At 42.4% G+C, this 13765-nt stretch overlaps 1 protein-coding gene across 1 annotated transcript in view; it reads right to left on the bottom strand.

Moving 5' to 3' along the window:
- Positions 1-13765, bottom strand: part of Auts2 (activator of transcription and developmental regulator AUTS2) — a 1127676-nt gene that overhangs the window by 636811 nt on the left and 477100 nt on the right. The window contains exon 3 of the mRNA XM_059248932.1: positions 2259-2363. Coding sequence (XP_059104915.1) covers positions 2259-2363 — 105 coding nt within the window. The remainder of the gene's footprint in view (positions 1-2258; positions 2364-13765) is intronic.

Here is a 13765-nt window from a genome sequence, read left to right on the forward strand (position 1 = left end):
AAGGGCCCGTCTGGAAGAAACCGATGGGTCCTAACAAGACACTTGTGCTCGTCCCTAAGGCCATCAAACTATGGAAAGAATGGCTCCCAAGAGATTAGAATTTCCCCAGGAATCCCCTTCTGGGATTAGCAAAGCCTATAAAGCCCTCAGGGTAGCTAGAGGAGGAACTTGCCAGCCTGAAGAGAGACTGACAGGTGACCTTGCAGGAGAGACCTGGAGCAAGGTCAACGGCATATGGGAGACTACACCTGCTAGACTGCTGGGTTATGCATATTTCTTCCCTTCTATCTAAAACGTACCTTCCAGGATTTTGAGGAATTGCTGGATCTCTGTCCCTATGAAACCACATGGAATAAATCTCCTTATTCTGATTTTCTTATTAATTTGGCTCTTTTAATTGACTTAACTAAGGATAAGTGACTGAACCTGGTTTGTTAGAGCACAGACCTTGACCCCTAAGTGTGGTTATAGCAGCTGCAGAGATTTACATTTTGTCTGCTATATTGTTTTCCACTTAAAGTCTAATAAAATAGTCCTTCAGATGTCTTTTGATTTCCCTGTCTAACTTCTTTTATTAAGGTGACTGTGGACCCAAAAAAACACACCCCGGTTTCCTTGGTAACACTGTGGGGTGGAAGGGATCTGGCCTGCAGGTGCACAGGGACCAGGACTGGAGGAGAACAGGCACACTGAGGGTCTCAGTCATTTTTTATAAGGGTTTCCAATTCGAAATGTTAGGAAATTTGTTACAAATACCCTCTCTTGTCAAGAGAGGCATTTAGCCTGACTGGATAGACATCCCATCCTAATAGAAGAAAGCAAACAGAGACAGATTGTTACCGGATTCCAAGGTGTAAATTACTAAGGGTCACCCATTGCACAGCAACACAGTGTCATCTTGCAGGTATGGTACTGTCTGACTGCTGTTCTGATAAAAATATTACCAGTTCTCTTGGTTTTATTTATTTAGTGAATTTATTTAGTTTGGGAGAATGAGCTTGACACAGTGTGGTCATATGAAAAAAAATGGCCCCCAAAGGGAGTGGCACTATTAGGAGGAGTGACTTTGTTCGAGTGAGTGTGGCCTTGTTGGGGAAAGTGTGTCACTGTGGAGGTGGGCTTTGAAGTCTCATATGTGTTCAAGATACCACCCAGTGTCTCAGACCACTTCCTGCTGCCTGCAAGCCAAGACGTAGAACTCTCAGCTACCCCTCCAGCACCATGTCTGCCAGCATATCCCCATGCCCCACTGTGATGATAATGGACTGAACCTCTGCACTGTAAGCAGCCACCACAATTAAATGTTTTCCTTTATAAGAGTTGGTGTGGTCATGGTGTCTCTTCACAGCAATAGAAACCTTAACTAAGATACACAGTATGTGCAGGTAGAGGTCAGAAAACAAATTTCAGGAATTTCTTCTTCTACCTTGTCAGTTCTGGGAATCAAACTCATTTCCTCAGCCTTGCTAGCAAGTACCCTTACTACTGAGCCATTTCACTGGGACATCTCATTTCCTAGGGAAGAAACATCCCCACCTTCATTATATTATTTTCTATGTTTATGTTGTATGTTCTTCATGGGTACATGTGTCTATGTGTGTTCTCAGTTGTGGGAGCATATGTGCCTGTGGTCATGGAGGCTGACTCTGATGTTGGGTTTCTTCCTCAGTCACTCATGTATTTATTTTTATTTTATGTGTATGGGTGTTTCACCTGCATAGATAGCCCATGGAAGCCAGAATCTGCTGGGATTGTAGTTTCAGATGACTGTGAGTGGCCATGTGGGTGCTGGGAGTCAAACCCAGGTCCTCTGGAAAAGCAGTCCCTGCTCTTAGCCACTGAGTCATCTCTCCAGCCCCTGACCTCTGTCTGCCAAGGCAAAATTTCTCACTGAATCCTGGGCTGGCTGTTGAGGCTTGTTACAGGGCTTGACTGTCTCTACCTCTGAAGCTCTGAGCTTACAGATACGATCCTATGCCCGCTTGACATTTACTTGGGTTCTGAGAATCTCAACTTTGATTTCAGGCTTCTCCAGCAAGCACTTTTATTTGCCAGCTCTGAAACACCATCACTTGTTAAAATACATTTTAGGTCCACCTCCATTTTGGAATGACAAGATACCCGTGAGACACAAACACATAGACCAAGACGGCACAGCTCACAACGCGCCCACACATGAGCCATCCGAAGGGAGGGCGTGGGCCGTGCACCCAGGGTGTATGGTGGTCCAGGAGCTGTCGGACGCCTGTGAAACTTACATCGCTGAGCCTCTCCCGAGAGCTGCTCCGGTGGAAACCCTTGGATTCTCCGCTGGTGCTTCCGCTGCCGTCACTGTCCCTGCAGCTGTTCTGTCCTGGCTTGAGCTGAAGGTGACAGAGAGAAAGGAAAACAGGAGGAAGTCAGAGGTATCCCCACACACACACTTCCAGGCTTGAGAGCTTGGAGCTGTGAGCTTTGCACATTGAAAAGTTCGGAACCTCAACATTCTGTTTAAACGTATACAACATTTTGGTTTTGTTTTTATTTTATTTTTTTCTTTGTGTGTGTGTGTGTGTGTGTGTGTGTGTGTGTGTGTGTTCACTCACAAGACTGCAGGTATATGGAGGCCAGAAGAGGGCACTGGATCCCTCGGCAGCTGGAGATACAGGTGGTTGTACGCTGTTTAACCCGAGTGTTAAGAACCAAACTCAGATCCACTCCTAGAGCACTGAGTGTTCTTCACTTCTCCAGCTCCATATATTTAGTTTTTCTGTTTGGTTTTTTACACAGGATATCATGTAGCCCAGAAGACTCGAAATTCACTTTGTAACTGATGGTGATTTTAACTCCTGATTGTTCCATCTCTGCTCCCCCTTCTGTAACTGTGTGTGTGTGTGTGTGTGTGTGTGTGTGTGTGTGTGTGTGTGTCTGTCTTTGAGACAGGGTATCATGTGACTGAATGACCTGGAACTTGTTATGGTATCTAAGGGTGACTGCCAGCTTCTGCTCTTCTTGCATCCCTCTTCTGATCACCCGGGTTCCAGGCATCAAGCGTGATCACACCCAGGTGGCACAGTACTGGGAACTGAACACAGGGGTCTTGTGCCAACCGGGCAAGCATTCCACCGACTAAGACATATTCCTAATCTTCTGGCGTGATAGACTGACCATCATCCAGACCTCACTTGGGTTCATCCAAGAGGAAACATCCCCCTAATTCTTCAATGGAGCATTCTTACGTGTAACTCCTCAACAATGCTATGTATATTACTCTTTCTAAACCCCTCCCCCCCTTTTCCAGAAAGCATTCTCTAATAAAGCTCAAAAAGTAGGGCTAATTTTACTTTCTCTATTCTCTTAGCCCTTTAAGGACTGTGTTTTCTCCTACACTAATGTGAAATTTACTAAGTCTAACCTAATCCAGACGCAAGGTGTATGAGCCTTTTCCAATTGGTGCGTTACAAGTCACAATAAAGTCTTTACAAATGTTCACCTTTTCACTCTTTATAAAGCAAGGATTTGGGGGCTGGGCTGTTAATTATGATACACTTAAAAGACTTTATTACATTTATTTACTTATTTGTATATATGTACACGAGGGAGGTGGTACACATGCCAAAATGTATTTATAGAGGCCAGAGGATAACTTGTGGGAGCCAACTCTCTCCATCAACCATATGGGTCCCAGGAATGAAAGACAGGTCATCAGGCTTGGTGGAAACAGCCTTTACCAGCTCAGGTCTCTCATCCACTTTAATTTTCAAGTCCAAGAAATCAGTATTGTTGCAACAGCCATACTGACAGTCAAACCCACATGTGGAACATATGCTCTGACCCATAAGCAGCTTCGAAACTCTCTTTCTTGACTGGCTATATAGCTCACCCGTAGAATTAAATGCACAAACCCCTGGGTTTGATCTACTGCCCTGTAGAAACCCTGAATGGCAACACACATACCTGTAATCCCAGTGCTGGGGAAGTGGAGGCAGGGATACCAGTAGTTTAAGGTCATCCTTGCTACACAGTGAGTTCAAGGTCAGCCTGGCATACATGAGGCCCTGTCTCAAAAACAAGACGAGACAAGATGTTTTATTTAACGGCTTCTCTCACAATGGTAAGGCAGAACCATTTTCAATCATGGATGAAGACACGGCAGATGATGACTTCAAAGTTAGGCCATTAGCTAGGACGCCAACTCATGATTCTAGTGTTGTGTGCTGCCTGGTTTAATGCTCAGTTTAGAGGCTCACACAGAACCCATGGTCCCAATTCTGCAGTGTATTACTATTCCCTCTGTACTTTTTAGTATGTCTGGGGTGGTGGATGACCTTATGAATATTCAATTCACAGAATCCACATGGTAAGGAGAGAACCTATTCCTACAAGTTGTCCTCTGACCACCATGAACACACGCGCCTGCTCACAAATAATATTAATTTATAATCAAGGAATATTCCTTACACACAACTAGCTTAATGAAACCGGGACATTGCACCCAGTCTCTCTTCCACACTTCTTCATGAAAGGGAAATGATTTCATACCATGGCCCACAACAGACTTCAGAGGCTCCGATGTCAATTATCTGACTAAATGTTGATCTGGGCTCAGGGCAGAACCCAAGGAGGAAGGAAAGGAATCAGCTTGCTTGCATTCCCAAGGCCCCGACGGCAAACACACTTAAGTGAATTCTGTTGGAGAGCCGTACATAAAATCCCCCCGCCCCGTGCTACCCCTTTTTCCTCCAAAGCCCAGCTCAAGTTTAAAGGAAACTTAGGATTTTAAGCTGTCAGCCAGCTCAATATTTCAAAGGCACTGACTGACTACCCTAAGCACTAACGCTAAACCACAAGATTTCAGGGAAGACGTGCTCATTCCTAATCCCACGAATATATTTTCAAACTGGTATTTTCAGCCACAACCAACGGGATCATTTGTGGGTAGCATGAGTAGCTATTCCTTCACCTGGAATTTCCAGCTATTACCTACAAGCAGGAGACAACACAAAGGCCAGGTGCGAGCTTAAACATTTAAAGACCTGAGAAAAATCAATCCGGTTGCATTGATTTGTCCCAGCATCCACGGTGGCCAGCGTTAGAAAGCCTTTGCTGCAACACAGGCAGTGAGAAATCTGACGAGCAAGCTTCACATTCTTATGATTGTGTTTACATGAAAATTTCTACAGCCCCGTCTCTAATTTCACAGGAGGCAACTGAATTAGAGCAAACTAAACAAAATGAGGGAGTGAGTATCGGGCATGGGTGGTGGTAATTCCGTCAACGGAATTATCTTTATAGAACACAGGACGCCAAGTTTTCTTTTCATTCGATTTCATTGTGGAAAATATGTTCTCTGTATTCTGGAACTGTGATCTTGGGAGAGTGTCAACTGTTATTAGTGGCTGAATGGTTAATCTTGATTGTCAACTTGATGGGATTTAGAACTGCCTAGGAGACAAACTTCTGAGCATGTCTCTAAGCAAGTTTCTAGACTGGGTTAATTGGGGTAGGAAGCCCTAAGCGTGAATATAGGCAACACAAGTCACAGAATGAATAAAAATGAGAACTTGAGGAGGCTGGTGTGATGGCTGAGCTGGTGAAGTACTTGCCCTGCAGGCATGAAGACCTAAGCAGAAAGGCAGGCGTGGGGACATGCCCTTCTGGTTCCAGTGCTGGGGCACAGAGACAGGAGGATCACCAGGGTTTAATGGCTAACCAGTCTTGCCAAATCAGCAGGTTCTGGGTTCACTGAGAAAAGGAGAAGGGGAGGAGAGGAAAGAGGAAAACTCTGGACACTATTTTGGTGATGTGTCTACACATGTGACTTGAACACTGCCGTCTCTCAGAAACTGAAAACTACATGGTTCAACATTGAAAGCAGTTCAATGGATTTCAGAGTATTGGAAAGATAGCAGGTTAATAAAATCAGGAGAGGAAAATAAGCCAAGAACCAATTTCACTGTACAATTGTGAACATAAGCAGCCAGCCATCAGAGCTAGTTGACTCACTCTGACATCCTCCCAGCAGGTAGGGCAGAAGTTCCATCACACATCAGGGGTCACAGAAGCACAGTACAGAAACTACCCAACTCCCTTAACAAGTATGATGCAGAAACACAGCTCTTACCTCAAAAGGGATGAGACAGCTCATTCTAGAGCCAAACATAAGTGAACAAAGTCTATGAACACAGATTCAGGTTACCCCGAATTCCATGTTCCAACATGCTAACAGTTTGACCAAGACTTTATGGTAACAAAACAAAGGTGGTCATACATCGAAGCACGTTTCAAATTCATTAGTAGAAATGTCACATAGATGGGTTAGAGGAAAGCAATCTCTACTACAGGCCTAAGATGCTATCTGGATGGGTTCTTAGTCTTGACTGACAGAAACTAGGTGTGTTTGTACATTCCAAAGGATTTACCTAATGTTCACAGATGTCAGAGATGACACAGATGCAGAGGAGAACAGCAAAGGGCTATTAAGGAGGCTAAAGGCAGCCCGAGGTGATTTGGATCTGGACTTTCGACATTGCAACCTCTCCACATCACTGAAGCTCTATCTCTATCATCAGTAAGACGGTGGCAAAAGATTCAGTGGAAGATGCGGCTCTCTCAGGCACCTTCCTTCACACAAGTGAATTCAAGATAAATGAAGGAGGAAGGAACTGAGCTAAAAAGACAGGAAAGACACAGCCAGCTGCCATGGGACCAGCTTATTCTGCACTTGAGCTGAGCAAAAAAAGGAAATACTGCTAAACCTAGACATAACTAGGACTGGCTAAGTTCTGATATTGAGGAATTGGTGTTTACATTTCGGTGTCCCGTGAAAAGGCACATTTCCAACAATTGTGGATGGATTCCTTGGATGTCTGAGAGGCACTTCTCAAAAACATCGGGAGGTAAGAAGAGCAGGATCTCTGGATGGAGGACAGACAGATGGACAGATGAAACCAGAGTATCTAGGACGCAACTGTTGAGGTTGTACCATGAGGTTTCACTATCATTTCTACTTCAGTACTGAGCTTGTGTGTGTGTGTGTGTGTGTGTGTGTGTGTGTGTGTGTGTGTTCTGAAACAGGGTCTCAAACTCTCTATGGAACCAAAAATGATCCTGAATTCCTGATCCTCCAGCCTATACATTACGAGGCCTAGGATTAAAGACGTATACCAAAATGTCTGGAATATTATGATATGCTTTTAAAATCTAGGATAATCATCAAGTATATAGAACACATTAACTATCTTTCTATCCCTGTTTTAAAGATTTATTTTACTATTATGTGTATGTGTGTATGTCTACCCGTATGTCTGTACATGGGCAGGTGGGTACCTGCAGAGGCCAGAGAGGGCATCAGACCCTCCAGAGCTGGAGCTACAAGCAGTTGTGAACCAACTAATACAAATGTGGGGCACTGAAATTCAGTCCTCAGGAAGAGTAGCAAGTGTTACTACCTCCCGAGGCATCGCTCCAGCCCCACATCACTTTTAATTGAAAAATAAAGAATGTATAGAAATTGTTATGATATAAAATACTTGAGTTGACAGCTATCAAGAATTTTATGATATGAATGCTGACACAAAGTTTTTCTTCCAACTTGCCATAATTTTGGACTGAGTTCATTTCAAATCAGATCAAAAAAATAAAAAAATCTCATTACAGTGAGGGTTGCTCCTCTGTCCACGGCCATCTTTGTAAGTTACAGTGTATTCAACTCATCATAACTGAAGGACTCTTTAATGGAGAGCTATATCGCCTCTGTGGAGACTGAGCACAATTATGCAAGTTCTGTGGTCAATTATTTTTTAGATATTGAAGATATTTTAGTAGGTGGGGGTGAAAATATAGGTCCTAGAATATTTTGGATCCTTTGTTTCAGACTTGTAGCTCCCGAAAATATAGGAATTAAAGACCCAACCCTCGAACTTCAGAGAGGGACTGTACTCACTGGAGTACTTGAGCTCAAAGAAGGCTACTGAAGTGGGCCAACAGAGTATCAGTGTATGCTCCAACATCAATTTTCAGGAATTTAATCATCACTTCAATATTTTTGAAAGGCGATGTTATGGCTTGGATGACAAATGGCACCCATAATCTCTCACGTTTGAACACTTGGTTACCAGTCGGCTGCACTGTTTGAGGAGATCATGGAACCATTAGGACATAGACCCATGAGAGAGGAAGCATATCACTGAGGTCTGGCTTGGAGGGTTCACAGCATCCCTTCACTTCTTACTCTCTTTTCCTGCTTCTTGGATGAAGGTGAAATGAGAACTCTCTGCTTCATTCTCCCACAGCCTCATCTTCTACATCAGTGTGGACTCTATCTTCCCCTGGAACTATAATCCACAATGGCCAGTTTTCTCCTTTATCAACCTTTTTGGTCTCGGTATTTGACCATGGCAATGGGAAAGTAACTAACACAGGTGATGAGGTAACCAGGGCTCTTCAGGAATTGAGTAACTTCACCCATATCCCGATTGATGCAGTTATTGCTGGAGTGGGTAGGCAGCAAGGTCCACCCATCTAACCCTCTCTTCTCTACCCGGTTTAAAATCAATCAAACTCCACATGTTATGACATAACCCTGACATGTCACACCTTGCAGAACCATGAACACAATAAACACCCATCGCTGATCATTCCTCCAGTCTATGAATTCTCTTACAAAGAAAAGAACTGAACTAAGACAGGCACCTAATAATCGATTTTGACCAGTGCTCCAATAAGACGAAATTAAGGAAACATTGAGAGAGCTGCCAGGATCCCCACACACCGAAGAAGGGCCATGTGAGGACCCGGCAAGAAGGCAAGAAGGCAGCCACCTACAAGACAAGCATATAGGCCCACCAGACAGCCAAATGGCAAACAACAACAACAACAACAAAGCCTAGCATTTTCCTTTTTTCTATACCAAACAGAGTATACTTAGGCTCTTGAGCAGGCTAAGCAAACTGTTTACCGCTTCGATTTATATTCAGCTTCAAACTTGGACTGCTAGCCTCCAGAGCATGAAAATATAAAATCCTTCGAAGACACAGACTGTACTATTTGTTAGAGTGACCCTATCAAAAGAATGGAATCCTTCTCTTAAGGATACAAACAGCCTGGGCGACATTCTTACCATCACAGAGGACAAGAAAGGAGAATGAAACAAAGAAGCCTAGCAAACCCTTTCATTTCATTTTTTTAACACGCGAGGTTGTAATGTGTCACTGATTCTCTCCCTTTGACCCACACCAATGAGGCTTCTGTCCCTGCACTGTCTTAAGGTTGCTTCTGTCAAGTTCTTCAATAGTATGCCAAAAGCATTTGTGAGAGCTCAGGACAAGGGGCTCTAATACTGTCTAATCTGCTAAAAGTAACATCAAGCCAATTTAATGCTAAATAAAACCTGTTCTCTCCTCCTACTGTGCTTACTTAAGTGGATATTCCTAAAGACACTAACCACCAGGTTTCAGTTTACAGTTCTATGTTCCTTGTTTGTTGTTTTTGTCTCATATAGACCATGTTGGAGTCAACTTGATAGGTAGCCAAGTTTAACCTAGAACTTCTCATCCTACTGCCTTTATCTTGTGAGTGCTGAATTTCTAGGCATATACCACCATACCTGGATTAAGAGGTGCTGTGGATGAAACTCTGGGCTTCACTCACCAATTGTACTGCATCCCATCCCTGTCCTTGAAGAACGTATCAATGCCAAAGAGCTAACCATTGCCTGGTAACCTTCCCATTCTGCAGTTCTGTCCCATAGCTAAGGAAGCTTCATGGGACAGCATGACTTTCAGGTCATTCCATATTACCCAATTTTCTTATTTGGCTTCAGGCATATGCCTACCTTGTTCTATGCACTCTGGTCTTGCAGAGATGGGCCTGCAGATCTGGCACTGATGCCTAGTTGATAATATCTGGGCTGGAGATTCTAGGGTCACAAAAGGCTATTTTTTTCTGAGACATTCCAGAAAGTTGACTGGCAGGTAAAGTGAAGAGTGATCGGCACTAGTTAACTCAGTCCACGGACTCATCATCTTTCAGAATGAACAATGATGGATTCTGTTCTGGAAACAGCGATCATGTGTAATTTAAGTTATTTCAAGGAGTCAGGTATAGTAAAAAATAAATGGAAAAGTAGCATATAATTACTGTTAGGTTAAGAAATCATCATGCTGGCATTTGAGATTTTTAAAAGTACTTGTTCTGCAAAAGGTCAAAAACCACTAAAAAGAAGTTAATGGTTCTGTAAGTATTACATATGCTTACTGACAAGATTGCCACTCTAATAATTTAGATGATGTGAAGCATTTAAGATTCCTATTTATCTTAGTAAGAGTTTCTTTTAAAAGAAAAAATTTCTTGTTTTGTTATAACCCAATCCAGCTGTAATTTTTCTTCAAATATATCTTACAATAGTAGAAACCTCGGAAAACATGTACTACAAGGTGGACATGCAGCTCAATGAGCTCTTGCTTAGAATGTGTGAGATCTGGAATCAATCCTCTGCATCATGAAAAAGAACAAAAAAAATTTGTTTACGGGGCCGGGGTGTATCTTGGTGGTTAGAATCTTGCTTAGCATGCAGGAAGCCCCGTTTTCCAACCTCAGGACAACACATATCAAACTAGTCATGGCAGCATATTCCTTTAATCGCAGCATTTGCTAAGTGAAGGCAGAAAGTTCAGAAGTTGCAGACCATCTTGTCTACATAGCAAGTTTAAGGCCAGCCTAAACTATGTTAGACCTGTCTCCCCAAAAGTAAAAATGTACTATCAAATAATAATTGCTCAATATTAATAGCAACATTTACAAAAGTAACTCAACTGGTTATATAAGTAAAATGTGGTCTCCTGAAGAAAAACTAAAGCCTTAAGAAATGTTGTAAGGAGATAGTGGAAGATTTTTCTTGTCACACTGCAGAGAAGTTCACAGAACTTCTGGTACACACATTCCTGGGGGCTTGGATGTGCTCACAGGAACGAGAATACTAACTGGATGGCAGTTACAAGGGGTCTTTTCAACAGTAAGCCAGGATGGTTCTTAAATCCTACTGGCTTCTATCACTATCTATCTTACAAGCCTTGGCATCTAAGGAGACCATCACCAGAGGCTCAGGGTCTGATCAAGTTCACTGCCATGCAGCAATGATGTCTCTGTGTTTTAGAAGATGCAAAGTTAAAAAGTACATCCCAGTTTTAACCTAGGTAGAATAATGCCGAGATGATGATATTACAATTTTAACTTAGAGGCAAGGGAGATAAAGGAAGTGTATATAGTATTTTAGTTTTCCTTTTTCCCCATTGCTATGATGAAATACTTTGACAATAGCAACTCAAGAGGGGTAAAGTTTTATTGTGACTCACAGTTAAAGAGTATAATCCATGATGATAGGAAATCAAGATAGGAAGAGCTTGAAAGAACTGATCACAGGGCATGCACAATCAGGAAACAGATCATGCTAATACTCACCTTGTTCTCTTCGTTTTATATAGTCCCAAACCCCCAATCAAGAAATGGTACTGCCCACAATTAAGGATGGTTCAGAGACCAACTGAAATAATGAAGATAATCCCCTTTAGGCAGGTAGCAGGGGCCCATCTCCCAGGAGATTCGAGATCCTTTTAAGTTAACAATTAACATGAAAGATCACACATGGAGAACTATACATTTCCCAGCCATCACTAATTCTTGGCCAATACATCTAGTATTTCTTTTCTTTTCTTTCTTTCTTTTTTTTTTTTTTCAGAGCTGAGGACCGAACTCGGGGCCTTGCGCTTGCTAGGCAAGTGCTCTACCACTGAGCTAAATCCCCAACCCCACATATAACATTTCAATGGGATGGAAAAAGACTCAAGTAAAATTTCCAACACTTGTTAAAGTTTTAACAGATCTGCATGAATTCATAAGAAACTTGTTACTGTTCCTAACCAAGAGGGAAAAAAAATGACAAATATTAACACTAGCGACCTTGGAAACAGTAATTTGGATCCCATGTAGAGGGAGACATATCTTCCCACTATAGACACACTTATGTGTCAATTTGCTATAGTCATGTTGACATTAGTTGAGCCTTTCACTTTGAGGGCAAGAGCACTTGAATTACTTTCTTTCCTGTTGCTTTGTTAAAAACACTCTGACCTAAAAAAAAAAACTTGGGAGGAAGGGTTTATTTCATCTTACAGGTCACAGTTCATCATTGAGGGATGTCAGGGCAGGAACTAAAAAAGGAACTTGAAAGCAGAAACCCTGGGGAAATTCAGTTTGCTAAGCTAACAGGCCTGTGATTGGCTTGCTTTCTTCTATAGTGTAGGGTGACCTACCCAGGGGTGGCACCGCCCACAGTGGGCTGGGTCCACCTACATCAAGTCACATGCCCACAGGTAAAGTGTAATCTAGGCAATCCCATGGAATGATGTTTGGCTCTCAACATGGGACAAGGCTGGCATCTGAAGAGCCTGTTCCCTGCTCTTGAAGCAATGCAGATAACACAGATTTTCTCAGTGTTATCCAAAATACCACACAGGTTTCATACAGTCTAACTGGGAAGAAATATGTCTATCAAATAAGACAAATATGAGACTGTTGTGCATTATTTCTGTGCACTACAACCTGTACACATTAAGGAACACCTCTGAATTAGCAGGTTGAGGAACCTAGACACACAAAGATGAGTCTATGTCAAGAAAACTGCAGAATGTGAGCTGAAACCCTCACCAGCCACCATCTTCAGCTTCTCAGAGAAGACACAGAGGACAGTAGGAAACAATGCATACCTTTAGACTTAAAAAATCTTGCTTTCTTTCCTTGGAGACTCTGTATGTCTAACCTCTAGGCTGGAAAGGTAGTCCAGCAGACCCAGGTTTAATTCCCAGCACCCATACGGTGGCTCACAACCAGATCCAGGGAATCTGCTGCCCTCTTCTGACTTCTGTAGGCTCTGCATCCATATGAACACAACACCAAATACATAAAATGAGAACAAATCTTCATGAGATTATGGTCCCATGTGGGCTACACTGGCATTGACCTTGAGATCCACCTGTCTCTACCTTCCCAGTGCTAGGATTTCAAGCAGGTGATGCAGTATTTAAAGTTTATACAGTGCTGAAGATAAAACCAAGTAACCAGCACTGTGGTCTTTCTCACTGCATCATGGGAAGAAGAGTTAACTTGGCTTCCAAGTCTTAGACTCTCTACCGAGAGTAGAGGGAGAAAAGTGTAGAGGGGGGAAGAAAAGAGGGGACTAAGAGAGGATATAAAATATACACACCGGGTTTATACATATATAAAAAAAATCGACAGATCAGCTATTCAAAGCACGGGTATGCTTTCAAATTCTTTACTTCCCCATTCCAAATTCCCAACACTCCAAACGGATCAAAGTTTTACAGATTATTCCTCAAAAAGAGAGAGAAGAAACACAAATTAATAACTATTTAAGCATTCTGTTTCATCATGATAACAAACAGATGGTTTTAATATTCTAGAGGCTAATTCCTGAACAATTAAAAACACAGCAAGACATTAACATCTAATGAAACATTTTAACTACCAGTGTATGCATCTGCCATTAATTCCCACACAGTGAGGTCTTGGATCTCCTCAATCTGTTCTTTATTAAGGAAAGTTTCTCCACTCTGAATTTAGTGAAGTAGAGAATTAACAACTGTTTGTAATCAGCAATCAGCAGGATATTTCGCCAATGTGTACTGAAGCTGCGTACACTATCAGGCTTAAATTTATTCTTATGGTAGCTTTGATGTACACACACTTTCAAGTTAACAGAACCAACTTT

This window comes from Peromyscus eremicus, chromosome 23, assembly GCF_949786415.1.
Source record: "Peromyscus eremicus chromosome 23, PerEre_H2_v1, whole genome shotgun sequence".
Taxonomy (NCBI): domain Eukaryota; kingdom Metazoa; phylum Chordata; class Mammalia; order Rodentia; family Cricetidae; genus Peromyscus; species Peromyscus eremicus.